Here is a 25,604-nt window from a genome sequence, read left to right as displayed (position 1 = left end):
CTCATAAATAAACACGCAGTGTGAACATTATCAGACAGGGATTTGTTGAACAAAAAATGTTAATTTGTCAAACACAAAATGTTCATTTCTGAGTGCTGTGAATCCTTTTGGTTCCCCCCTCCAACTGCAAAATTCACATCAGTGAGATTACTCCCAAGAACCAAGTGGCAGGACCACCCCATTAATAATTAGCCCTTGTTAATTGCCTCAGCATAGCTGCTGTCACCAACGTGTCAACAGATGATCAGATCAGATCTACAAAAGGTAATCCTCACTCAAAGATTTTGAGAACACATGTGTGAATTGTGCACAGAAAAGGTCCTGTACTAAACCCAAGGCTATCCATTATTCAGTTTTAAGTCCTTTAAGCACCAGATATCAGTGGGAGGTGGGTGAGAAATAAAAACCAAGTGCTCAGTTTCCAGAATCATTTGACCCCACTTGCCAATGGAAAAAACGTTTGTCTCAGGCATTATTTAACACCAGACAAGAATAAGGCCTTAATTCATTTTTACAGGATTATAAAAAAAAAAAGCCACACCCATTCTTGAACTCCCAGTTTGGTTCTCCCCTTTGTGTTTCTGGGACAGCCAAACAGAGGTGGCAAATACAGAACCTGGTAACTGATAACAACTGTCCCAGGCTTTGCCTCACTCCTGGAGGCTCCCCAGAATAAAGGTTTAACACAGACTGCACCAGTCCAGAGTGCTGGAAACCAGACTGATCCTCCTCCCAGGAAAACAGGCATCTCCAGAACAAAATTATAAGGAAAGGGTAATTAAAGAGCACATTTTAAATTAGAGTCTAATCTGAGTGGAATATAACAGGATAATGGTGTTGAGAACATCATTATTAAATAGCTCTGTCCAAAATGGTTATTGTTCATCTGTAGAACAGAAGAGCCTGATCTCTCACAGTAATAAAACATTTTAATTCCTGCCAAAGTGACTGAAATAGTACTGAGAAAGCATTCAAAGGGACGGACACTGATGTAGAAGGGAGAGCACTGTGCTTCATCAGAAATGGCTGTCACTGAGACATTTACTGAGCAATAACTTCCCAGCTTCCTTCCAAACAGTTCCCCAGTTTTCTTCTCAGCCCCAACATATGACTGGTGAAATAGAAGTTTGTTCACAGTCTGATTAACAGTGGGGTCACTTCCCATGTGCAGTAGGTATTAAAATGTGGATTTAAGTTCTGATATCCTACAGGCCACCTCCAAAGACACATTATCTAGAGAAATAAAAAGACGAGGTAAGTCTGAAGAGGCAAGTTGTGTTTGCTTCCCTAATACAAAAAATTCAAGACTTAAGCAAGCAACTCAGTAGGTCTTGCACATTATATACATTATCACAGGACTATTTTAAAATCAGAGGCAGCTGAGACTCCTCTGCAAACCTCCTGCTTTCCTTGCAGGCCACACAGAAACGCAGTGGAAGAAACAAGCCCAAATCATTCCTGAGTGGAGCAGGAATGCTCCCATAATCACTGGAAATGCTCTTAATTGGTGTGGCTCAGTGGTGCATTTCAGAGCTATTAGATCTTCTGCCGCCCTGGAACTCTTTTCATGTGCTGGCAGTCCCAGCCCAGTCAGCAGTTTGTTTATCATATTCAGGATGAATTTCCGGCTCTCCAACAAAGTGGTATTTACTCCGAGGCAGGGAAGGCTGGAGTAATCCAATAAGTTCTCATTAGCCTAAAATGCAGAAACATCTGCTGGGGTCACGGAGCTGCTGGTGTGCTGTTGATGAGAGCAGCAGCTCCCTCTGCAGCAGGGGGAACAGGGAGCTGTGGGGAGGGGATGCAGGGACCCCGAGGATCATCTCCCCAGGCACCCCAGGCAGGAGGGATCCCACCTTACCTCGACCCCAGAGAGTGGGAATTACAACCAAAAAATGCCTCGAGCTGGTGTCCCATCTCCTGGGAAATCACTGCAGGTTCAAACAGTTGTTTTTCTGGTCAGCGCTTTCTGCTGAGTGAACAGAAAGGAGGACCTGTGGTACTTTGGATCCCTGAACTGCACTGAAAGCTCCGTTGCCTTCAGCACAGGGCAACGTCTCACCCACCTTCCACTGCCCTTCTTCACACTCTGCTCCATCAGGCTGCTCCTGAGAACCCCCATGGCCACTGCAGATGGAATGGTAAATAAAATAAAGGTCAGGAGATGCAGCAGTTTAAGGTGATGAACCTTTGACAGTGGAGTTCTGGAGGTTATGGAACTTAGAGATGTAATGCAGAGTTGGAGAATGGGAAGCCATTGGTTTTGGTTCAAGCCATGTAGTCCACTCATAACTGTTAAATACTTTTTAGTCCAGTCAGAACACAGAGAAATTAAGACCTAAATCATTAGAACTCAATGAAAGAGCCAGCCAGGAACTCAGGAGAGTGTGGTCAGAGCTCTACCTGGATCCAGGCAGGGCAATCTGCAACTGCAAACCCCGTTTAAAAGAGCTACAAACCTCTTTTTAGACAATTTTTTCATTGTCTAAACAACGATACTTCCGCTTCTGGGATCCTCCTTCCACCCCGGCTCATCTCTTTCTCAACTGCTTTCAGTTTTTGGAAGGAATAAAAAAAAATAAATAATCCCTTTCCCTCCCTGTCCCCCCCCAAAAAGCACTTTAGAATACATGAATGTTAATAATTGGTTCAGAAGAACTTCTGGCCTAAAAGATGAATAAATAGGTAGCACAAGTTCAGACAAAACAAAAACTCATTGGTACAAGTTACAGGAGGGAGAACATTATTAATTCTGGAGGAGGGAAAAGATTGATAACCTTGAATAAAAAAAGAGCCCCTAATTTGTTTAGGATTCCAACCGGTTTAGAGCATGTGACGTTGTCAGAAAATAAGTGGAAAACACAAAATAAGTGGTGTCACATCTGTTTAGCTCCTGCTCCAGTGATTCTGCGGCTCTTTGTTGTTGTTTGTACAGTGTTAAACCACAGCATCCAATTCCGTGCTTCTCACAAGGTGAAGGAGCCTAAAACTCTTCTGCAAAGAGCCAGAGCAGAACCACACAGAACACTCAGAAAAAAATCAAGAAGGAAAAGTCTCGGTCCAAACTGGTTTCAAAGCCTTTCCTGGAGAGGCTGAGATGCTTTGGCTTGCACTTGTTCTCCCATCGGAACAAAGAATCGCACAAGTGTTCAATTTAAGGCAAAGAATGGCCAGAACGCTCAAATTAACGCCTCTGGTTGTTCTGAAACAATGAGCCCGCAGCCCCGGGCACGGCCTTTTTCTGGACAAGCAGTTTGGCTGCAGCTCCAGGACTCCCCTTTCCCCTGGAATTGCGGCAGGATAACGACTGCCGCCTGCAGCAGCAGGGGTGAACTACTGCCCCCAGGATTTAAGAGCCTTTAATTGTGCTCACAGCAAGCGCTGCCCCTGGGGGAGAGCTAACAGCATTCCACTCCTCTGCAGAGGGAAAGTTCGCATGGCTGGGTGTCGCTCAAATAACATTTGGGGGTGTGGATACACTCATCACACTTGACTCAACAGGATGGGTTTAATTTAAAAGTATTTCTTTAAGAAAAAATATATTTTTAGAGCAGCAACGAGACAAGCAAGAAATCCCAGGAAAGACATTCTGGTATGTCTGTTCAGAGACATTATTGTCCAGATATTATAATATTGATTTTAATGTCATCCCCTTCGTGTTTAAGGCATCACTTCATGACTTTCAGAGCCACAGAATGACACACTGATCATGAGGAGGTTAAAGGGGTGAGGGCACACAGCCTAAGTAATAATCCAACCCTTGGAAAAAAACACTTTCATCACATCAGAGCCTTTCTACCCAAACCTCTATCCACCAAAACTAACCACCCTACTTATCTGCAGCTAAGCTATGACTGCTGGGCAAAGTTCCCCATCCAGTGGCCAAATTCATGGGTGCAGCTCATGCTTCTGACCCAGAACATGACCCATCCGTGTGCAGCACTTACAACTCACTTTTTGTTCTTATTTTAGTTAGATTTTAGTTTTGTGCTGAATGGTAGCACTCACAGGTGAACTACCAGCTGCAGATCATCCAGTATGTTCCAACAATAAAACTGCCCAATGGGTTCCACAGCTTATAAAACACAAGATATAGCACATCCTCCAGAGAAAAATGCATTCCATGTACTGGACTGTGTAGTATCAGCCCAGCTGGAAACAAAAGCTTCTGTAGGAAAGCAGTGAAGGTACTCAAACGTGACACAGCAGTGGAAAATAGCCTTTATTATCAAAAAGAACTGAAGTCCTTGAAGAGCATTGGCACTACCAGACCTAATGAAGCCTTCTGAACTGTTCACAGATCAGCAGCTGAATGTTGTTCTGGGGGTACTGTCCCAGAGCCTGAGGAACCACCAAAGGGCTGTGGCTTCTCCAAACAGCTGCACAGTGTCAGCCAAGGGGGCCAGGGTGGTGGGGAGATGTGTAGTGAATGTAGATTTTAATGGAACTGTATTATAGCCCTTCCCCTGCAGCATCATGTTTACAGACCCCCAATCCTCTCATCCCATTTCATACCAATCCCTCTGAAATTCCCTTAGCGTGTTTAGTCCTCTTTTCAAGGCAGAATTGTAGACAAACACCCTAAGGCCTGGAGCAGAGATGTCACAGACACAGCAACCTTCAAGCTCAGGACTCTGGAGGAACTCCAAGGACTGTAAGTGCTTTGAAGATGATGAAGATGAGGAAAAAGAGGTCCCAAAGGGATGTGTTGGGGGGCAGAACTGGGGGTGGACAGGACTGGGATTGGATGGACATTGTTATAAAACCACAGAACCACTGCCTGAGGGTGTGCCAGGTGTGTATTCCCTGGGCCTCAGGCCTGAGATTAAAGGACCTGCTCTCTTTATTTTATCTTATGCACTAAGCTGGCCTGGAGTCCTTTTCTCCACAGTCTTTAAAGCAACACCAGGAATATTATTTACTTATTGTTTCTTATTATTTACTTTGCAGTATTGTCAAGGCAGAAAGTGATGAAAAGGCTGTCACAGGAATCCACGTTAAAAGGTAGCTGTGATGTGTCCTGATGAGACAGCAGGAAGAACAACACTCCATTTTCTGTGTCAGTGCTGCTGGTTTCACATCCCCATATCACTGAAAAACTGGGCAAGTTGTGTGTTCATCCAAGAAGCAGAAGGATATCAAGTCCACTGGCCCTGAGTTAGTACCTACCCAGCAGTAAAACTACTCAGAAGCTTAGTTGAAATACCAGCGTTTCACAACATCCAGCCCATGCTTCTCTTCACACACACTTTGGTTATGCAGAGAAACTTCTTTACTGACTTCAAGCGACAGGTTCTGCACTTCTCTGAAGCTCCTGGAACACAAGAAGCTGAATCAGTGACTCCACAGGACAGTGACTTCTGCTTTAGCCCAAAGACTACACATCGACATTGGTGTCTTTCTCCTGCTATGGCCCCACCAGAATAAAAAACAAAATAAAGCGTGGATTTTTTCCCCTATGGTCTATCAATCTTCAATTATTTGAGTTGTAACCTCTTCACAGAATATTTAGTCAACAAGTCTTCCACTCAATTTTCATAATTACCTTTGAAGCTCCTTATCCAGTTTCTGAGACATTTCTTCAAGCTCTTTCAGTGCAGAAAGTGTTTTTGCACAGTCTTCTGAGTGGCTCGGTGTAATTTCTGCCAGAAGCTCCTGGGTGATCTTTAATTGCCTGCCCAGTTCATCTACAAGGGAGACGTTAAAGGTATTGTTAAAAAGGCAGTGCCACCAGTTAATACTGGACATCAACAGCAATGTAAGAATTTTAGCATAAACCCACTGTTTCTGAAAGTAAATTGGGTAAATCAAGTTTCCATACCAAGGTACTCTCGCTTATCTCCTCCTATGTGGATGTTCTTGATGGGTAATTCATGTCTAGTGGCGTCCAGGGAAGCTGCAAAGCTTTTATATTGCTTTTGAAACTGTTCACAGACAGGAACGAGGGGAGACAGCACTTCAATCTGAAACACACACACAATGAACCAACATTTCTCCAACAGCAGCTGCTTTGTAATTAAAGCAGCTCAACACAGAATGGCTCAACACAGAAAAATAATTTATTAAAAAAACCTCTAACCAAATATCACTCTGAAATGCTCACTGACAGAGGAATTCCAGGAGTTTGTGGTACAATAATCCTGTCCTGCTGTTCCATGTTTTCCTCTAAATGCCCAGGTCAATGCCAGTTTCTTTGGTCCTGTAGCTCAGAGGTATCAGCAACACAGCAGGCAAAAGGTTTTATAGTAGATGCTCTGATTACTTTAACTGTACTCAACAAGAGTGTTCTCCAAAGGCCTGGTTTACTTTTTGCAATGCATTATTTGTTAAAAAGCAAAGAGGGGTTCAGTTTTGCACATTAATTATTCAAATATTAATTATTCATCAGAAAGCTGTCTCCTTACAGCCAGGCCAGAGCTACTGCCGGGGAACCCACAGAAACCAGACAAAGAAAGAACACAAGATATTCCCTTCTCATTAAGGGTTGGCATTTCAGCTCCAGCAGAGAAATCTTCTCTGAATAAAGGGCTACTTCACATCTGAGTTTGTTTAAATGCAAGAGAAGCGTAAACTGAACTAAAACCTACCTGTTTGTCTAATGCTTCACTGAGCTTCTGCTCTCTCTCTGTGAGCAGAATTTCACGTTCCAACTCCAAGAGCTTCTCCTGTTGTCTCTGCTTTTCTTCACACAACATCATCAACTTTTTTTCTGCTTTCTCCTCCAGCATGGCAAGATTTTTTCCTGCCTGTTACACCCCAAAAATATGCACAGTTCAAGCAATGCTACACTTGAACAATTAACATATTCTGAGTAAAGAGACGTAAACAAGGCCAAAGAGCTTTAATTAATGAATAGGAGACATCACACAATAAGCACAGAACATCAGAATTAAAGCCCCCCTCAATCCTCTTTCCCCTGCTGCTTTCTGTGAAGGAAAATGCACACATACAGCACTGAGGGCACAAAGTCACTGCTATAACCTTGAACTCCAGCAGGACTCACATAGTTTTCCCAAAACTTCTGCATCCCTCCAATTCCTAAGACCCAGCACCAGACAATAAACTGGCACTGAACTCATTCTAGGGTTTTCAAAGCAAGGAACACACTTTTACAACTATAATCACATACAGTCACAAAAATCTAACTTTTATGCATCAGGAAGCATTTAAGAAATTAAACAATTCCTCAATATCAGGTTCTATCTGAAACACCAAATACTTGACTGACTCTCACCTTTATCCTTAAGTAAGTTAAAAGTAGTGTCTCAGATTCCAGCTCTTCCGTTAAATCACAGGAATCAGTTTCCTTCAGAAAAGAATATACTGCATGAAGTTTGGTATTAAAGCAATTATTTTTTTCAGTGGTCAAATAAATTACCAGTTTGTGCCTGGCATCATCACCAGCAACACAGAAAAGTTTGGGGTTTTAAACGACTCATGTTCATTAATTATACCTATGAGATAAGGTGATAGAACTAAACAGGACAGGAATGCAAAAAGAATCCACCAGGGGGGATTCTATAATTGGAACAGATTCTGTACCAGAGAGAAGCAAAGTTCTGGTCAGTATTCAGAGTTCTGATAAACAAACCACAAATTGCCAGCAGCAGAACTGACTTCTGCCAGGAGGGTTTAGATCAGCCCAGGACCTCAATTGTAACCCAGATTAAAGAGAAAGAAACCCTTCATTTTGCACATTTCAAAACAAACATCCTTACAAATGAAAGCAGTGAGACTCACTGCTGCCGTGGTTTTCTGTGTCTCTGCATCTCCTTCTTCAGTAGATTCTGAACAGTCACTCTTCTTGGAGACAGTTTTATCTGTATCACAACAAAAAAGTCAGTGCTCTCTTCTGCCAAGGTCTACAGGGTGGGTCAACAAACTCTCAGGTTCTTTAGAGGCAGAGATAATTTCAGAGTTATTATGTGCCCCAGTAAAGAAGACCTGTGCTCTGTTTCTGGCTCTGATACCCTCACATGGATCGTGTGAACATTTAGCATTAAGTGACAGTTACAGATGGGATCCACTTTTCAGAAGAGCTGACAGTCCAACACCCACCTGTTACAGGAACAAGGACTGGAGAGCACTTCGTTCTTTAATTTTTGATCTTCAGCAAAACCAACCCAAAAGATACCACAAATCCAGAGGTTAATTTAAACCCTTAAGGCCTTAGCACCTCTGCTTAAGGACACCTGAAACAACATGCACTTCATTTAACAAAATCCTTTTGTGGCTATGCAAGAATACAACGATTTCTTATCGCCACGTTTCAGCACGTACATCAAAAAATAATAAAGCCAGAAATGGAGTATAAAAGGAAATGTACCATTGATAGCTGAGAGATCAAGGTCTGGTCTTTTAATTTTTTCTTCATCTACTAAGGTGGACTGCAAATCATCTTTCTCTAAGATGCTCTGACTTAAGCTGTGGCCAGCACCTGTGAAAAGAAGCTGTTATCAGACTAAAAGAACTAGAACTGCACAAATTCACAAGTAAATGTTGTGGAGGCCCAGAGACGCTGATTTTAGCCACAATCCCCCTCATCTCAGGCCACTCCATGACCTGAAAAATGCTGCTTAAGCCTCAACCTTGGACTAAGCTCCTCTCGAGCTGATCACAAACACTGTTTGCAGGAACTGGTGCTCTCTAAGGAGCACCTGCTTTCCAAAAGCCTTGGAAAATGGACTGATGTGTATGTCCCAAACACCCTGGAGCCGACCAAGGACTGTGGGTAACAACAGACAAGAATTGCCGGGAATAACCAGTAACTGTTGGAATTAACAGGCGGTGAGAAAGATCAAGATTGGCTGGAGAAGGGTTGCTCCTGTTCAACATTCCCGACTCCGATGTGAGAAGGCAATATCGTGATTTCCTCGTGATTTTCAAGTCAAGGCCTTACCAGAGAATTCTTCCGTAATTCTTACAAAAGAAATAAAAACGGACTGGTTTGCAGACAGGGATTTTCAGGCATTTACATTGGGTTTAATAGAAAGATTAAATAAAAAAAAGGCAGAGTAAAGGTGAGGGCATAGGAAAAGAACAGTTCAAAACCTTCTGCATAAGGCAAGAAAAATGATTTTAGGCAGCCCAAGCATTCAATTCTGGATCCAGCACCTCAGTTTACATCTCTTAATCCCACATCAAGCTTCTCAATTCCCATTTTTATACAAATAATAACCGGCAGAGGTGTAAGTAATAAAAAATATTGCCATCTTAGAGCTGTTAAGAGTTTCAGAGGTTGGAAAAAAGAAAGAATAGCTTTTAAACACAGGTAAAACCTACCAACAGAAGTTTCATGTTTCTGAGAAAGAACTGATTTTTGTTTAGCTCCAGAAGACGGTGGGGCAGGTGGGGCAGCACACAACGATGAGGAACTTGCTGAAGCATCCTGACAATCAACACACAGGTAATATAACCAGCACATAATCAGCAATGTATCTTATCTTCAACTCGAATGCTGTCAACAAACAGCTACAATCCCAGGGCACATCACAAACCACCTGAGTGCAGCCCCAAGCTCTCACCTGGTGGCACACACAGCTCCCTCACAACCCCAGCAAAGCTGTTTTTGTTTTTGTTTTGCCCAGGTCTCGCTGCCCTGTGTCCCAGCCGCCCCTCACACCATTTCTACCCTTTGCTGAGCGGCGGTCCAAGTACCTTCTGGGCGTTCTTCTTGTAGCACTGCAGGTAACGAGACGGCACCGTTCTTCCTTCGGGAAAAGGGGCAAAGACAGTTCAGCCGGGCCCGACAGGCGGGATGCTCCTCACCCCTCAGGCCGGCTCGGATTCCTTGCCCACAACAGGGTTGGATCAACCCCCTCGAATGGCTCGAATTCCCCTCCTCAGCCAGCTCGGATCAAACCCCTTAACCGGGTCGGGGCTCCCCCCTCAGCCGTACCGGCCTCCAGCCCTCAGCCGGGCCGGGTCTCCCCTCACCCCACACGCCTACCTCTCCGCTTGGCTGCAGCCGGTTGTCCGCCCGCCGCCGCCGTGCCGGGGTCTCCCTTTTGCTCGGACATCCCGCCAAGGCGCTGGCAGGGCGAGCGAAGGCGCCGGGCGGAGGTCGCTGCGCCTCAGCCCCCCAATCGCCTCAGCCCCCCAATCGCCTCAGCCCCCCAATCGCCTCAGCCGCCATGGCGTTTGAACCAGCGCGCCCGCGCAGCGCCGCCATGGGCGGTGCCCGCAGAGCGCCCCCTAGCGGCGCGGAGGGCCGAAACGAGCCCCCTCGGCCTGAAGGGCCGCGCCCGGCGGTGGGTTCTGCGCTCCGGGTTAAATGAGGAGAAAAATCAGGGTCTGGCTGAGCCCGAAAGTGTTGGTTTTTTGGTTTTTTTTTTTGTCTTTTTCCTCTGGCATTTGGTGGGAGGTGGCCGCTCTCTGCGGCGTCAGCTGGTGGAACCCAGTTCTGGGCTTCTCCGGGCAAGAAAGACAAGGAGCTGCTGGAGAGGGTCCACAAAGGTGATGAGGGCTCTGGAGCATCGCTCTGATGAGGAGACACTGCGAGAGCTGGGCTTGGTTAGTCTAGAGAGCAGAAGACTGAGAGGGAATCTCATTAATGCATATAAATATCTCCTCCGTGGGTGGCAAGATGATGGTGCCAGACTCTGTTCAGTGGTGCCCAGCGACTAGGTGAGGAGCAACGGACACAAACTAAACCACAAGAAGTTCCACCTCAACACGAGGAAGAACTTCTTTCCATGGAGGTGGCAGAGCGCTGGAACGGCTGCCCAGAGAAGGCGTGGAGCCTCCCTCTCTGCAGACATTCCAAACTCATCTGGACGTGCTCCTGTGTCACCCGCTCCAGGTGACCCTGCCTGAGCGGGGGGGGGGACTGAACCGGGTGATCTGCAGAGGTCCCTTCCAACAATAAACACTCTGTGATTCAGGGAACTCAAGCACAGTGCTCTCGGGAGCTCCCGCGCTGCCCCAGCGCTGTCACACACCGAGCAGCGGGAGCTCTCCCAGCGCCGGGCGGCGACGCTCCCAGCTCAGGTTCTTGAGTTTTGACGGGAATCCGCCCACAGCCGCTGACAGGCGGACAGACAGCGAGACAGACAGACAGCACCTGGCTCCCGCTGCCCAGCTGTGCCTCGGGATGGGGAATAACCCTGACCGGGTGTCGAACTCGCGTTCCCACGAACCCATTTCACCCCCATCCCCACCCGGGCCCTTCATCGGGGCTGCGCATGCGCGCTCTGCGCGCGGCTCTGAATGGGGCGCGCCCCCCCCACCCCCCCCCACCCGGAAGTGGCGCGCGCGGGGCCTGTGGCGGCTGTGGCGGGGTCGGGGCGGCCGCGCTTCGGGACCGGCGCAGGTAACGGGCCCCGCGGGGCTCCCTGCCCGCCCTCCCGCTCCCCCTGCCTCCTCCTCTTTCGCTGCGGGCGGCCCGGCGCTGCGGTTGGCGGCGGCCGGGGCTGTGCGGGGTTCTGTGCCTTGGGGCAGTTCCGAAGGGGTGCCGGGGGTGGGTTCTGAGGGGGTGCCGGTGGCGGGTTCTGATGGCGTGTCTGAGCTTGTGAGGGGCTGTGCGAGGGTCGGCGCCGTGGGGCAGTTCCGAGGAGGTACCTGCGGGTCGGTGCCGGGCGGGTGGAGCTGTGGGTCGGTTCTGAGGGGCTGTGTGTGGGGGGTGGGTTCTGAAGGGGTGTCCGAGGGTTCGTTCTGAGAAGCTGTGCGGGGGTCGGTGCCGTGGGGTGGTTCTGAAGGGGTGTGTGTGGGTCCGTTCTGAGCGGGTCTCTGGGGGTCGGTGCCAAACCGGGGAGAGCCGCGGGTCCCCTCCGGAGCTCGGGGCCGGAGCGGGTCCCTGCGGGGCCGGTGCCGTGCCCGGGTGCGGGGCTGCACCGTGCGGGGGTCCCTGCGGGGCTGCTGGGCTTGCTCTGCATCTGCCGTGGCCGAGGAGCTGGAGGTGCCCCGGGGAAGGGATGTGCCTGATACCGGGCTGTGCCTCCCGTCTCCGGGGCAGACCCGGCCGCTGAGCCGGGCACGGTGTGACCTCCACCTCCTGTTCCTCCCATCTTTCAGCCGCGCAACCTTCTGCTTTTTTCTGCCTCTCACTCTCGGTATGAACGGCCTGTAACCTTTCCTACAAATATCTCAGCATCTTTCAGAAGTTTCGTTCAAACTCTCGGAGCCCCCTTTTGTTTGCGTTTGTTGTTTTTTTGGGCAGCTGTTTTGACAGTTAGTGCTGCTGCCGTGCTGGGGTTGTGCTTTATCGTCGTTACCCAATTGATTCATGCCTCGAGCTGTGTGTATGCCGGTAGTGCTCAGGCTTTTTGGCAAGCTTGGTTTTGCAATCTCTGGGAAGTAAAGCTTTTGCAAGCTGAGAACATCCTTTGTTACATGTTTCTAGACTAGAAGTAGCATGACCCTCCTGACCCTACAGTTGATACAGGTGTGTGTGATCCTGCTGTAGGATGACTTTCCCAGTGTCATTTTTAACCTTGTTTTCTACTATTCCTTAAATATTTCGGCAAAATTCTTACCCAGCTTTATTTGCGAGTCCTGTTTGTGAAAAGCGAGAAGCCCTGTGGGTGCAAACGAGCTCGGTGTTCTTTGATTTCACCTCGTGGAAATGGGTGGCAGTGGAGCAAAAGGGCTGGAGATGACCTCAGGCTTCTGGCAGATGCAATTAGCCTTTCAGAGATGTCATCAGCAGCCTCCCACGTTCCTCCTAGAGCTGGATTGGTATCGGGGTGTCTGCCGAGCTGTTTGCTTGCAAAGAGCAGTTTGTCAGGGGTAATTAGGAACTCTTTGATTTCAGGCCTGGCAGCTGGAGAACTTGCCCTAAAGTAACAGCGTGAGGTAACCCTGCGTGCTGGTTTGGGATGGTGCTGTCACACCCATCGGGTTTTACTGAGCCCTCGGTGTCTCGCTCAGAATCTTGTCAGGAGCAAATCCATTTAATGCAGGGGAAGCAGTTTGGGGCGCTTCAAATGCATATTCATACTGCCTTCAAGATGAATTTTGGCTTTTTTTTTTTTCAGAAAAGAGTTCATCTTGATTAGTTTGCCTTTGAACTGTGATGAGGTTCTCTGCCTGGTCTGCGTTTTAAGTCCCATATCTTGGTTTTCAGGATGATGCATTAAGGCCACTTCCTCAATCTTTGCTCTCATTAGCATAAGACTCAGGATGTACTGCGAAGGAACTGTGTTTGTAGAACTTTACAATTTGAGTTGGTTGGAGCTTGGGTTTTTCTTTTTTTTTTTTTTTTTTTAATCCTACCTGAACGTTTGTCTCAACAAAAAGCTTCTCCAGAAGTTGAATGTTGTGGCTTCTGCAGTGACAGAGCAGCTGTTTGCACGAACACGGTGGGAAGACTCCCGGCTCTGGGTTTTCCTTGGAAGAAACACTTCCAGGACTGAATAATTCAGGAAGTGTAAATGCAGCTGATGAAAAATTTAAATGAGAGCAGTGCTTTGTACAGGCAGAGTTTTCTGAGCCCTAGTGATTCAAACATTAGACCTCTCGAATAATTCCATGTCTGAATAACTGTTTGACTCACATGCTCATCATTCAACATTTCTGACGCTAAATATGGCCTTTCCCAGCTGGAAGGTCAAAAGGCAGCATTTGCATACTCTGGACATTAAAAAAGGAAAAGTTCCCAAGAAATGCAACAGCATTGGGTGCCCCAACAGCCAAGGGAAGGAGTGAAAAATTCTGATTCCCCAAAAAGCTTGTGGTTCAGAGCTTCTTTGCGAGTTTGGAGGCTGAAGGAGTTTGGCACATTTCTAAGAGCCAAGGCCTGTTTATGTAAATACCAAGGAGAAGTAAAGCCTGAGATGCTGATAAGAATTTAATTTTTTAGTAGAAAGGACTAGCAGTGTCTTTATTTCAGAAGATGAGAATTCAGAGGTTTTGTCTCGAGTGGATTGTGTTTTCTTGGTGGATCAAGTGACTGAAGCGTGGCTTGTGGAGTTGCTTTTATTGAGCCTTTATTGTGTTGTGTCTCTGATTACCAAATGAAACTCAATGCAGACTCTAAAAAAAAAATCTGCTCTTCCTTTCAAGGACAAGGATACTTAACAATAAAAGTGTTTTTAAAGGTATTTTTGACATGCATGTTCACGCAAAGTTCAACCCCAAGTTTCTTTTACCAAGTTTCTCCTCGGTGTAAATACAGATTAGAGCAGTGAATCTTGACTGCCTTTGCTGACAGCTGTAATGCTGTTAAGGATAAAATGAAGAGAACTGTAAAAGGTGGTAGAATAGTCTCCAAAATTCTTTTGGTTTATGTTCTTTACCTCTCTGTGGAGTTGTTTTGCCTTCATTGCTGTTTCCTCCACAATGTTTTCGTTGCCCCTGTGTCACACTTGCGTGTACATCTGTAACTCTGACATCACACTTTGTGTAAGGTCATAAATGTCATAAATAGACTTTTAATGTCCCTGGAAAGCCTGATAAGGCTTTCCTTGTCCTCAGGTGGGCACTGAGTCACTGGGAGGGAGATCTCTGTGCCTGGGGGTGGGGGGGTTGAGGGTGTGGGTTGGGATCTCTTGGGGAACTGAGGAGGAACTGCCTGCACCAAAGGTGATTTCTTTACCTTTTTCCTGTGTTACACATTGCAGCCCAGCTTCTCCTTTGCCAGGCACTCTGGGGCAGCAACTTCCCTGCCAGGGCTGTAGTTACCAACGTGTTGTAATTCTGCATGTTCCATTCACAACTCCTCCTTTTGGGGTAGAAAAAAATGAGCACTTTTAGTTAAAAAAAAAAAAAAACCCAAGGGTCTAAAATTTAGATTTAAATTCCAGCCAGCAGAATTTTTGGTAACCAAGAAAAAACATTGTGAAGTGTTTTTTTTCCTAAGTAACCTACAAATGCCTGGAATATTGGGAAAAATTTAAATTAATCCTGCTCAACTAACAGCACGTCCTGTCCTTCTGAGGTGAGGTAGGACCAGAGTCTTTGCTTTACCTGCACTGCACAGTTAATTGTGGAAATTTTAAGGTGTCTCTGAGGCCTGTTTTTTGCTGGGAATTCCTTGCTTTGGAGATCGAGGATGGGTAATGGCTGGATTCTTTTAAAATTGCTGAATGTTTTCAATTTGATCAGACAGAACAACCTCTTTTGGGGGTGGCCATTGGCAGTTCTGGTGTTTAGGAATATTATTGGCCAAGTTACCTGTGATCCCTTTGTGTTGAAAATTGCTTGGTGAACAGTGGGAGAACCTTTCCATTTGAGGAATGCAGCAACTGAAAATGGGAATATCATACAGTTCACCCTCAACAATTTTGCTGTAATGGTGGCTTTCCCTTTTTAGCTTCGCTGTGATTCACTGACTAAATATGTGGCTTCAAAATATGGCCTTATTTAAACTAAACAGATCCCCTGCACTGATTGGGGTGAAATTTGTTGCTGTGTTCTGAGGTGGACAGTGCTGGCTGATTAAAAAATTAACTGGAGTTCTTGAAAACCCTTATAAAATACCATCAAAACTATCACACATAGAGTTGGAATTTTGGGGTTTTCTGTTAAAATTGTGTGAGCGAAAAGTAAAGCTCCAGATTTTTATCCCCCGCGCATTGGAAAGGGGTTTCTTGTAAGAAAGGGTATTGAAAGAAGTTGAGGTAAGTGCAGAATTTCCATCTGCAGGCAGAACCCAGCAGTGGTGGTTGGGCTGCAGGGTTTGCATGGTTTCAGTATTACCTTCTCTCTCGTACTTTCTCCTTTTTCTCCCAGTATTCTCTGCCTGTGCTTGTGCTTCCTTGATGAGCCAATCACATTGATAATTATTTCAATCGCTTAAAATGTCCCCACGTAAAATTAGAAGGAACCATTGCCATCGTATCTTCAGACCATTCTTGACATAAATAGAAGAGGATGGTACCTAATTAACTCTTCTAATTTGTAATTGAGCACTGGCTGATTTTTTTTTTTTTTTTTCCAAAAAGAGCTTTGGCAACCAGACCTTGTGGTCGGTGAAGTTTCTGCAGTGCAGTTTAACCTTCTGGTGACGTTTATGTCTTATGTTTGCCCGAGTTTGTTTGGCTTCAAATTCCAGCCATGTCGTGGCTTTGTCCTCCAGACTGGAGGTTGTTCCTGTGCTGCAGGTCCCGTGCAGGGCCTGCCTCTGATAACAACTCCTCTGTGAGCTCCTTACAGCAAGGGCTTGCAGAGGGTTTGGCTCTGAGGGGGGCATTTCCTAACACATTTTGTTGTTGTTGTTGTTGCTGCTCTTATCTCAGCTTTTAATTGAATTTTGGGTTTATCCTTGATGCTGTACTGGTCACATATCTTCAGAGTACAAGGGTAGGATGGCTGCCTAATCAAATAATAATTAATGGCTATCTGGGGATCATATTCCCTGTCATGCTTGTGGTGTTCCATCAGAACACTGTGTTTGAGTGATGGATTGTTTCTTGGATAAATTTGAAGTTATATATCTGTTAACTGAGTTGAAATTTCTTTAGCATTCATTTCCTTGCTCCTGTACTACTGACCTATATGATTGATTTAACTTCTTGGTTTCTTGCTGCCTTCTCAATGTCTCTTCATCAGTAACTCTTTTCTTTCCTTTTAGAACCATCATGAAAACGTTTACTTTGATGACAGGAATGTAACTTCACTTGGAGCTAATCCTCCAGTTACTTGAAGATACCCTGTCCTTAGTTGAATACTGGGACTCATTAGGTAATCAACTTAAAATCTGTTTACTGATTGCTCTTCTGCTTTTATGCTCTAGTTTGTGGCTTGAAATATTGTTTAGTGTGAGGCCTGAGGTTTGTCTCTTTTGGAGCAGGATTGTCATCAGATAAATTTGATATCCTCACTAAGGAAATCACCAGTAGCTGCAAGCCAGCAGGTTTTCCTCAAACCTGTGCAATGATGAGACACTGTCAGACGGCAGAATTGAATTTTCCAGTCGTGCCCACCTGGGCAGACCCTCCCAGCTGCCACATCGCAGCTGGCTGTGAGGGCTTTGTCCCTTTGCAGAGCAGCGACATCTGCATTCTGGTTTCCTCTTTCCAAAGCCTGAGCTGGGATCTTGAGCAATGCCCCACATTCTGGGGGCTGACACGAAGCAAGCTTAGGAAATGTGTTAATAAAGTCCCAGCTCAGCACTGAGGTGCAGCTCCTCTGGGTGGGCAAGAAGCTGCTGCCACGTTTTGTAGGGAGCTGTTTTAGCCAAAAATGCTTACTGAGGGCACTTCCTCTATCTCCCCAGACTGTGTGTCTGAAACTCATTGCTGGGGGGTGGAAAAAGGAAGTCTGCAAAAGGCTATCTCCCCTCAACTGAGTGACTTGGGAGGAAAATGGTCACTGGTGTTCTACTTTTGTGCCTGAGCTCCAGACTGATCTTCCCCCGAGCAACAGTTGGCTGTAGATTCTACTGTGTGTCAAGGTCTGAGCTGTTATAGATTAAGAGAGCTTAACACTTGCACTTCAGAGATACTTCTGACTTGTTTGCTGGTCAGTGATAATTCCAGGAAATGAGGGGGGGACTCTCCAGCCTTCTGTATGAGCAGCACTTGCAATCAGCCCTCCTTAATGAACAAAGGTTGGAATTTAAAGGGGGAAAAACCCCATTCCTGGGGGGATCACAGCATTTGGTCAGAGATGTGCTGTGGTCTGCCTTGCCATCTGTGGCTTGCTTGGCCTTCCTTTTGATGAGTAGCCACTGAAAATGATCCAGCTTATCTAACAGTGTGTTCTGTGAGCTCTGTGTTCCTTTAAACACAACTCCCTCCTCAGAGGCTGTTGGTGAGGCACAACTATGTCATATGTTCTGTGAAGTGATTCATTCCTTGCAGTGGAAGTGGCAGCTTAAAATGCCTCCAACTCTGCTGATTTTAATTTGAAATGATTACTCTCTGTGGCCTTGCACAAGTTCCTGTGCAGTTGTTTAGTGGCAAAAAGTAACTTCTTTGGCATTTCTCTGCCTCTCTCCTCTTTCTTTTTTTTCTTTTGTCTTTAATGTATTTGGCATCTGAGTGTATAATTAGAACACTTTGTTCTTGAAACAAAAATTGAGCTGCTATTCTGGATGTGAAGCTTTACAGACTTAAAACAAAGGGGTGCTTCGTTATCCCCCACCTTTCAGTACCCCTGGAGGAGCAAATAAAGTGTTGAGCTGAAGCAACACGAGCAGCTCAGTGCTGGTGATCTGCAGGCAGCGAATCTCAGGTGAGAGAAAAATCAGAGGAAAAGGCAGAGACAGTGACTGGTTAGCAGTGAGGAAGAGGTTGATTCCGAGGCTGCTGATAGGTTAGGTGATAGGAGGCAGATGTCTGGCCTGCACTGAGGCTGAGAGGAGCAAAAAGCAATCCCAGCGAATGGATTGCTCACGGATGAGGTTCCCAAACCCACTGGAGGGGGAGTTGATGTGATGGGGTATAAAGGCCTGGGAATGAAGTGGGTTCTTTGGCATCTTGTTTACTGCTGAACAGTAGTTGCAGTAGGACTAGTTTTGCTTTGTTGCCTAAAATGGAAGATGAAAGGCAGAAGGATGTGGTTCACTCAAGTGAATTGAGCAGCCTCCTGTCTGTGTGAGTGATGTGTTGTCCAAGAAATCCCTGGGGTGTGTCAGGGGGAGCCGACAGCAGCCTTTGCTCTGCTCAGCTCTGGGCTCTGATCCCTTCAAGCTGAGTGGGATGTCTTGTACCTCCCGTGAAAACAGGTTAGTTGGAGGAAAAGAGGAGGAAAGAAAAGGTGGATCTCAGTGTCAGAACCATCCTCCTCCTTGCACCCCTGCACTGATCCCTCTGCCACTGAACTGTCACTGCTGAGTTAGGAAGTGACCACAAACCCTCTTGCTACATCAGCTTGTGCAGCTCTAAGGGAGAGTTTATGTGGGAGGTGGATGAATGTTCCTGTGACCATCCGGTGAACCAGTGCAGGGAGAGCAGCTGGATTAAAAACCAACCTGGGCAAACAAGGAAGTTTGAATTTGGATGTTTCTCCTGGTTGATTTTGCTTTGGCTCTGTGAATGCTTTTGCTGCCAGAACAGGGAGGATGGAATAAAGGAAAATAAAGGAGGATAAGCACTGTGACAGTTATCCATTCCATGGGATATGCCGAACAGGCTGCTTGGAGTAATAGCAGCGATGTGCAGATAGTGCATTTGTTTTTTAATAATTTAATTATGTAATAACTGTATTCTCATCCTCCAGAAAATACCTAATACCTCCTGTACACACTTTTTAACACCTGATTTTTTTATTTTTTCCTTTTTTTTCCCCAGACAATGGGCACCGCACACTAAGCAGGGGTGGAAGACTGAAGCCCATCTGGGGACAGAATGAGTGTGAAAGATGCTGACAGTGCAGTTTGCCAGGCGAAGGCAGCCTATAACCTCCAGATTTACCCCCAGCTCTCCACAGAAAGCGCTCCCTGCTGCAGAGTGACAGCGACCAAGGACAGCACCTCCTCGGATGTCATCAAGGATGTGATCAGCATCTTGAACTTGGACGTCTCCAAGCATTACGTGCTGGTGGAGGTGAAGGAGTGCGGGGGGGAGGAGTGGGTGCTCGACATCAACGACTCCCCCGTGCACAGGGTTCTGCTGTGGCCTCGCCGCGCTCAGGACGAGCACCCCCAGAAGGATGGCTACTACTTTCTCTTGCAAGAGAGGAACACCGATGGCACCATCAAGTACGTGCAGATGCAGCTGCTCTCCAAGGAGACGGATGCCCGCAGGTTGGTGGAACGGGGGTTCCTGCCCTGGCACCAGGAGGACTTTGATGACTTGTGCAACCTCCCCAACCTGACAGAGGCGACCCTCCTGGAGAACCTCAAGTGCCGCTTCCTAAAGCACCGAATTTACACTTATGCGGGAAGTATCCTGATTGCAATTAACCCCTTCAAGTTCCTGCCCATCTACAATCCCAAATACGTCAAGATGTACGAGAATCATCAGCTGGGGAAGTTGGAGCCTCATATTTTTGCCATTGCCGATGTGGCCTATCACACAATGCTTAAAAAACATGTGAATCAGTGCATTGTTATATCAGGTGAAAGTGGGTCTGGGAAGACCCAAAGCACAAACTTTTTAATTCACTGTCTCACGGCTCTGAGCCAGAAAGGGTACGCCAGTGGTGTGGAGAGAACCATCCTGGGAGCTGGACCAGTCCTGGAGGTAAAGCTGTGCTCAAACTGCCTTCTGTGAAAACTGGGGCTTGAGAACTTCAAATAACTGCTGCTGAATGCTGCTTTTGAGTCTCACCCCCTCGGTTTAGGCTTCAAATGTCACTGGTTTTGGGCTTGTCACTTGGTTTAGGCTTAAATGTCACTGGGCTGCTGTGGTGTTTGGCAGCCTTACCCGACTGCTCCTAATTGATTTTCCTTAACTTGTCCTTCTGTTCAGTTGACTTCCTGTTGCTTGTAAGTTATATGTGACTTATTTCCAGCACTAAACACTCATATTCTGTGGGACAGGGGTTATACCTGTGTTTTCCATCTGACAGCTTTGAGGGCATTTGAATCGAATTGTCAGCAAATGTTTTTATATAAAAGATTGTTCCACCCAAACAGCAAGTGCTCGGTGTGATCCTGCCTTTGTGTGTGAGCAGGTCCTGCAGCATTTGGCTGAACTCACTTTTTTTTGAGTTTTATTTCCTTTCTGCGACTGTTTTGAAGAGAGCATCGGTTTCAGGTGAGGAGAAAGTGGCAATCTGGTTGGGCTTTTAATTATTCCAGCATTTCCAAGAGAAAGCAAAACTAAACATGTGAGAGGAGAGGGCACAGCTGGTATTGCATTAGGTAACAGCAGGACAAACTTGAACCGATCTCCTTTTTATTCTCCCAAAGGAAAAACCTCTGGAAGTGTGGATGGATGTAAAGGCCAACCCTAATAAAATCTCCCAACAGCAAAGAGCTTGAATGCAGGCGGTGGAATTTTTAGGTTTCAATAGTTTCAAATGTAACAGCGCTGTCATAAAAAGAAGTTTAGGCTTTTTTCAGAGCTTTTCTGTAAAGAATGAGGAATATGTGCAAGTTCTTTTTTGCCTTGCTTTCTGCTGCTTGAAAGAAGAAGTAAAATTGAGGCTTGTTGGTTGCTGGAGTTCACATTTGCAGTTCTAAACAGAAAACAGGAAGGGGTCACTGTGGAAAGCCCTGTTTGATCAGCTGATCTTGCTGCCTTTGATAAATTTAACTGTTTCAGATCCTCCTCTGCAGACACGGTGCAGCTGTGCCAAACCAGGCAGAGATGAAAGCCCTGAGTGCCTGTTTGTCTGCTCAGGGTTCACCACTCCAATCCCTAACTCTGCTGGACTGCAGGTCAGGGTTGTGTTTGTCTGGGGATGTTCATGAGGAGATGCTTGTGATTTCCTGCTCTAAGGTTGTTGTCTTAAGTTCCACGACTACTTCAGACTTCCACTGAGCATTTAGGAATGATTTTCATGAGGAAATAGTCTTGTTAGCTGGAAATCTGATAAGTGATTGAAAGCTTAGCTTGCAGACTTGCCAGTTAGACTCTAACATGTTGTCTGAAATGAAATTCTCAGAAATTTCTTTATCTGCTTCTCTGAGGGTGTTTGTCAGTCAGAGTTGAGGCAGTGTAAGCCTCCCAAATATTCCAAAAGATACTAGATTTTGACAACCAAATGTACAAAATAGTCACATCTGAATCCTAAAATATCTTTCAGAATGGAATAGATGTTGATGTAAATTCAGAGTGCATCAGAAAGCATGGCTGTGGTGGGATTAGAAGATAAGAAATGAAATGCTGTCACCCTGCTTGGATTCAGCAGAGTGGATTCAGCTGACACTCAAGTTCCACGTTTCCCAGTTCCAGTCACTAAGCTTCATTTTTAAAATAAAAAAAAAGTCCAACCTTGCTCCTGGGGAGGGATGCCCAGAAAGCTTCCACATTGCTTTGTGGAAGTTCCTGCAAAGTCCTGCCCGAGCTGGTCACGTTAAATCCATCCCTGGTGACTCACTTGGTGTTTTACTGGAGGGAACTAAAGTGCTGCGAGGGAGTTTTTCTGACATGGATGTTTCAGGGGATTTTTTGCAGTGTGCCCAAACTATTTGAGAATGTTCTGTTTGATACTGAAGTTTTATTCTGAGTGCTCATCAAAGCTGACCGTGCACTCTTGACTAAAAAAACCTTCGTGATGTAGAAGTGGGTTGTGTTTTGGGTCAGAACTTCCTCCTTTCAGCGGTGTAAAAACGGGGCTGTTCCTAAGCTGACCTCCTGCAAAAGTTCAGGGGGTTGAAGCACAGAGAGGGCTGAGCACACTTAGGGTGGTGTGGAGGTGGATTCATGATTTTATTAGTGCATGCTTAGGGAACTTGGGAACGTTTTTTACTGTTTCTGTGCTGGCTCATTAATCTGTGTTCAAACCTCCAGGTGATTTGCAGATGAAGTGTCGTTAATATTTCAGCTCCTGGCTCTCAGTTTTTAACTTTGAAGGATGGAGTTAGAGCTGTCTTTGTCAAACATCTGGGAAATGAAAGATGTTGCTACTGTGCCAGTGGAGTTAAAAATTCAATCTGATCTCAGCACAAGTGCTGTCACATGGGCTGGGGAGAGGAAGATGGTCATGGGTCAGCTCTGATTCTCAGCTGCTTCCTGCTCAATCTCAGCTCTTTCTGAGGCTCCTGCTCGGGGATCTGACAAGCAGAGCTCAGTTCCAATAATTCTGATGACTCTTGGCACTGTTTGCAGCTTTCTAGAGAAGAGGAATCGAGGGCTGGGGCCTTGCAGGGTACAGTGATGCTGCAGCACAGCCCCAGCCCAGGGTTTGTGCTGCTTTTTAACAGTTCAAGAAACATGAAGTTGTTTTAACTCTCAGATTAGGTTGGTTTGGTTTTTTTTTTAATTATATCTCCAGGCTAAGGGAGATCATCTCTAGTGAAGAGCAGTTTCTTTAAAACCAGTGAGAAGAGAAATATAAACTCCTTTTTAAGATACTCCTAACTTTTTCATCCTCTTCTAAGTCTAGTAATTAAAGTATAGTTCCCTGACTTGGAGTTTTGCCTTCTTATATTGACTGTTAAGTTCAGTTTTCTAAAAAAGAATTTACATTTGGGATCTATTATTTGGGTCAAATTTGGAATACTGAATCAAACCTTGGGGAACAATTACTTGGGTCAAATTGGGAATACTGAATCAAACTGGGAGTAGTGAATCAAAGCTTTGTTTATTTTATAGAGTCTCAAACAAGAGAATCAAACCTTCCCCTGCACACTGAAGAAGTTTCCAATAAACTTATCTTTTCCTTTCCTCGAGGAAAAACGTCTCAGCTGCCTGTTTTGGCCACAAAATGCACAGTGTGCAATGGAAGGCTCTGAATTTCTTTTGGACACCTAAATTTAACTTATTCTTGGAGCCAATGAATGTAGTAAAGTGGCAGGGGATTGAGCAAAGGGGCTGGGAATGTGTGGGGAGGGAATGGAGGGAATTGGAGCTTTGTCTTCTGGCAGCAGAGCTTGGCTTGTCCTTAATTGTAGCCCTCAATATCCTGGGTTTTATTTACCTGTAGACAGTTTTATGCTTCCCAGTTCTGTGGAAACCAGAGTGAAGCCGTCTGTAGCTCTGTTTTAATTATGACACTCCCTCTGTGCTGGTGGCTTTGGGATAAGATGGACTGAAGCTTCAGCCCTGGTTTTCAGCTGTATTTACCATCAAAGCCTGCACATGCATTTTGTGGGTGTAGCCTGGGATTCTATTCCAGGGAAAGTGGTGGTTTTAAACATTTATCTGCATGTGTTTGTTTTAAGAATCATAATCAGAGGAGGAATGCAACTTCCTTTCTCCATTTGCTTGGATGTTAGTTGATTTTTTTTTTCTTAGTAGAAATGTCTTCTTGCTGCTTTTCCCTGCTGGGAAAAAAATCACCTGGTCCTTTTTCACTCTTCCCATGCTTGGAATTCCCTGGAACATCCTCCAGCAGGTGGAACTGCAAAGTGACCCTGAGCACTGGCTGAGTGGGGACTTCCCAGCGTGGCTGTGAAGAGCCCTGGTAAAGCAAGTCCAGTTCCAGGGAAGTCACTTCCCCTTCCAGGGGGTGGAATTTGAGCCCTCCATGTCATTTGGCAGGTTGGAAGATGGGGCTGTGTTGGACCTGTCTGTGATTTACATGGGAACTCCATGTAAATTTCAGATTTGGGCAGATTTAATTTCAGATTAATTCTTAGGAATGAATCCATTAGATTTTTAGTTGTGTGGCAGGAGGGGGATCGTGTCTATGGCTTGGTTTGGGGTGGTTCTTCTGACAGCACATAAAAGGAGACTTTGATGTTTTTCTGAATACTCTGAAATCTATCACTGCTGGAGGAGTTTGGAGTGGCAGATCCACTTTCTGCCTCTTGCATTCCAGGCTGGGAAGATGGCTTGGATGACTTCCTGCTTCCTGGAATAGGCTCTGATTGCTGCTGCCCTCGCTCTGCTATTTTTGCCTCACCCTCTCATGTAGCTGCTGTTGTGCATTGGAGTCATTTGGGGTCAGTTTTTTTGGGTTTAGCTGTCTCCACATTGACTCACAAGGGAAAACAGTGGATGGGTTTGCTTGGATAAAGGATTATTTCTCCTTACCTGAGATTCTCTTGGCCCCTCACATCTTCTGAATTGATTTTGTACTTGCCAAAGTGCGTGGAAGAACGTGGTAACAGTGATTAGAGTTAAAAGTTAAATGTAACAACAACAAAAAATTCCCTACCCAAAATGTTCACTGACTTGGAATGTTCTGTAAAAAGCTGTAGATGCTAAAGGCTCTTCTGAGGAAAGCATTCATGCAAACTTTCCTAAAAACTGTTAATATTAGGTCAGCTTTTAAGAATTTACTGTGTGCTTTGACCAAATACCAGACACATGAGATCACAAGAGCTTCAGTTTTAAACTGTATTCATTGCTTACATGAGTAATCACCAAGAAAAGTTTATCAGGAAGCCCAAGTTATGGGGTTTCTTAACTCTCTAGCGCCAAAAATTAGTTATTACAGAATAATGTGGCAGATGTAGCTGCACTGTGGTTTGGTTTCTTGGCTGGAACCAGTGAGCTGATGGGTGACTGCTTAGAAAACTTTTGGAAAAGGAGGTTTCTGTGGGATCAATTTGCAAGGCCATTATTCTGCAGTCTGGCAAAGCTCACTCCAGCACATTTCCCAGGGCACAGAATGGGAAGTTGGAGGGTGTTGAGCCACTGTCCTGGGGAGGAGCAGGGCTTGGATTTCCAGAGCTGGGCTTGGACCACGGGACTTTCAACTTGCACTGCTGGTTTGCTCCCTAGGAGGAGCTGACCTGGATTTTATACACGTTAATGTGCATGTGCATGCAAGGTGGGCTCTGAAAAGAGAAATCTGGGTGATCCTTTGGATGGAAGCTCCAAAAAAGATACTGATGGCTGGGCAGTGCTTGCTTTGAAAAATCAGAGTGGGGGTGCTGTTGGCATTGTGAGGTGTGTCTTGGAAAATCCAGAGGCTGAGCTCAGCTACCTGTGAGATCTGGGACAAATCTTGTCCCTCCAGCCATGGGTAAGCACTTCTGGATACAAATCCTGTCTCTTCAGCCACTGCTGGGCACAAATCCTCTCCCTCCAGAAGCCCTTCTGCAGTTACAGCACAATCCACCTGCACAGGAAGAGCTCCTTTAGCTTGTTCCTTTAGGTCAAAAATAACAGTTGCCTGAAGAATTCTGGACGTTCTCCCAGTTAATAGGAAGTTTCTCAGGC

At 45.9% G+C, this 25,604-nt stretch overlaps 2 protein-coding genes across 8 annotated transcripts in view; one reads left to right on the top strand and one right to left on the bottom strand.

Moving 5' to 3' along the window:
- Window positions 1-68: 68 nt before the first annotated feature.
- Window positions 69-10,019, bottom strand: HAUS8 (HAUS augmin like complex subunit 8). Its single transcript, XM_027902325.1, has 11 exons — window positions 9,949-10,019; window positions 9,658-9,712; window positions 9,283-9,388; window positions 8,327-8,437; window positions 7,741-7,820; window positions 7,235-7,306; window positions 6,588-6,746; window positions 5,822-5,963; window positions 5,546-5,687; window positions 5,170-5,314; window positions 69-750 (listed from the first exon to the last, which is right to left on the bottom strand). The coding sequence occupies exons 1-10, from the start codon at window positions 10,017-10,019 to the stop codon at window positions 5,194-5,196; spliced, it is 1,059 nt and encodes a 352-aa protein (XP_027758126.1). The 3' UTR covers window positions 69-750; window positions 5,170-5,193.
- A 1,220-nt stretch (window positions 10,020-11,239) lies between these two features.
- MYO9B (myosin IXB) overlaps window positions 11,240-25,604 on the top strand; it is a 41,339-nt gene continuing 26,974 nt past the window's right edge. For all 7 annotated transcript variants that reach the window (XM_027902321.1, XM_027902322.1, XM_027902319.1 and 4 more), the window contains exons 1-3: window positions 11,240-11,311; window positions 16,511-16,620; window positions 19,173-20,066. In XM_027902321.1, coding sequence (XP_027758122.1) covers window positions 19,230-20,066 — 837 coding nt within the window. In that variant the 5' untranslated portion in view covers window positions 11,240-11,311; window positions 16,511-16,620; window positions 19,173-19,229. The remainder of the gene's footprint in view (window positions 11,312-16,510; window positions 16,621-19,172; window positions 20,067-25,604) is intronic.

This window comes from Empidonax traillii, unplaced genomic scaffold (assembly GCF_003031625.1).
Source record: "Empidonax traillii isolate 1590-97213 ecotype Southwest subspecies unplaced genomic scaffold, ASM303162v1 scaffold863:size338993, whole genome shotgun sequence".
Classification (NCBI taxonomy): Eukaryota; Metazoa; Chordata; class Aves; order Passeriformes; family Tyrannidae; genus Empidonax; species Empidonax traillii.
Note: the sequence above shows the minus strand (reverse complement) of the source record. Positions and strands in the feature narration are given on the sequence as shown.

Excerpts from the sequence above, each read along its gene's own strand:
- HAUS8 (XM_027902325.1), bottom strand. The coding sequence starts at position 10,019 with ATGTCCGAGCAAAAGGGAGACCCCGGCACGGCGGCGGCGGGCGGACAA. Across the intron at positions 9,713-9,948 it reads GCTGCAGCCAAGCGGAGAGG|AGGAAGAACGGTGCCGTCTC; the intron begins TAGGCGTGTGGG and ends CCCTTTTCCCGA. Across the intron at positions 5,315-5,545 it reads CTGGATAAGGAGCTTCAAAG|GAGCTTCAGAGAAGTGCAGA; the intron begins GTAATTATGAAA and ends CTTGTGTTCCAG.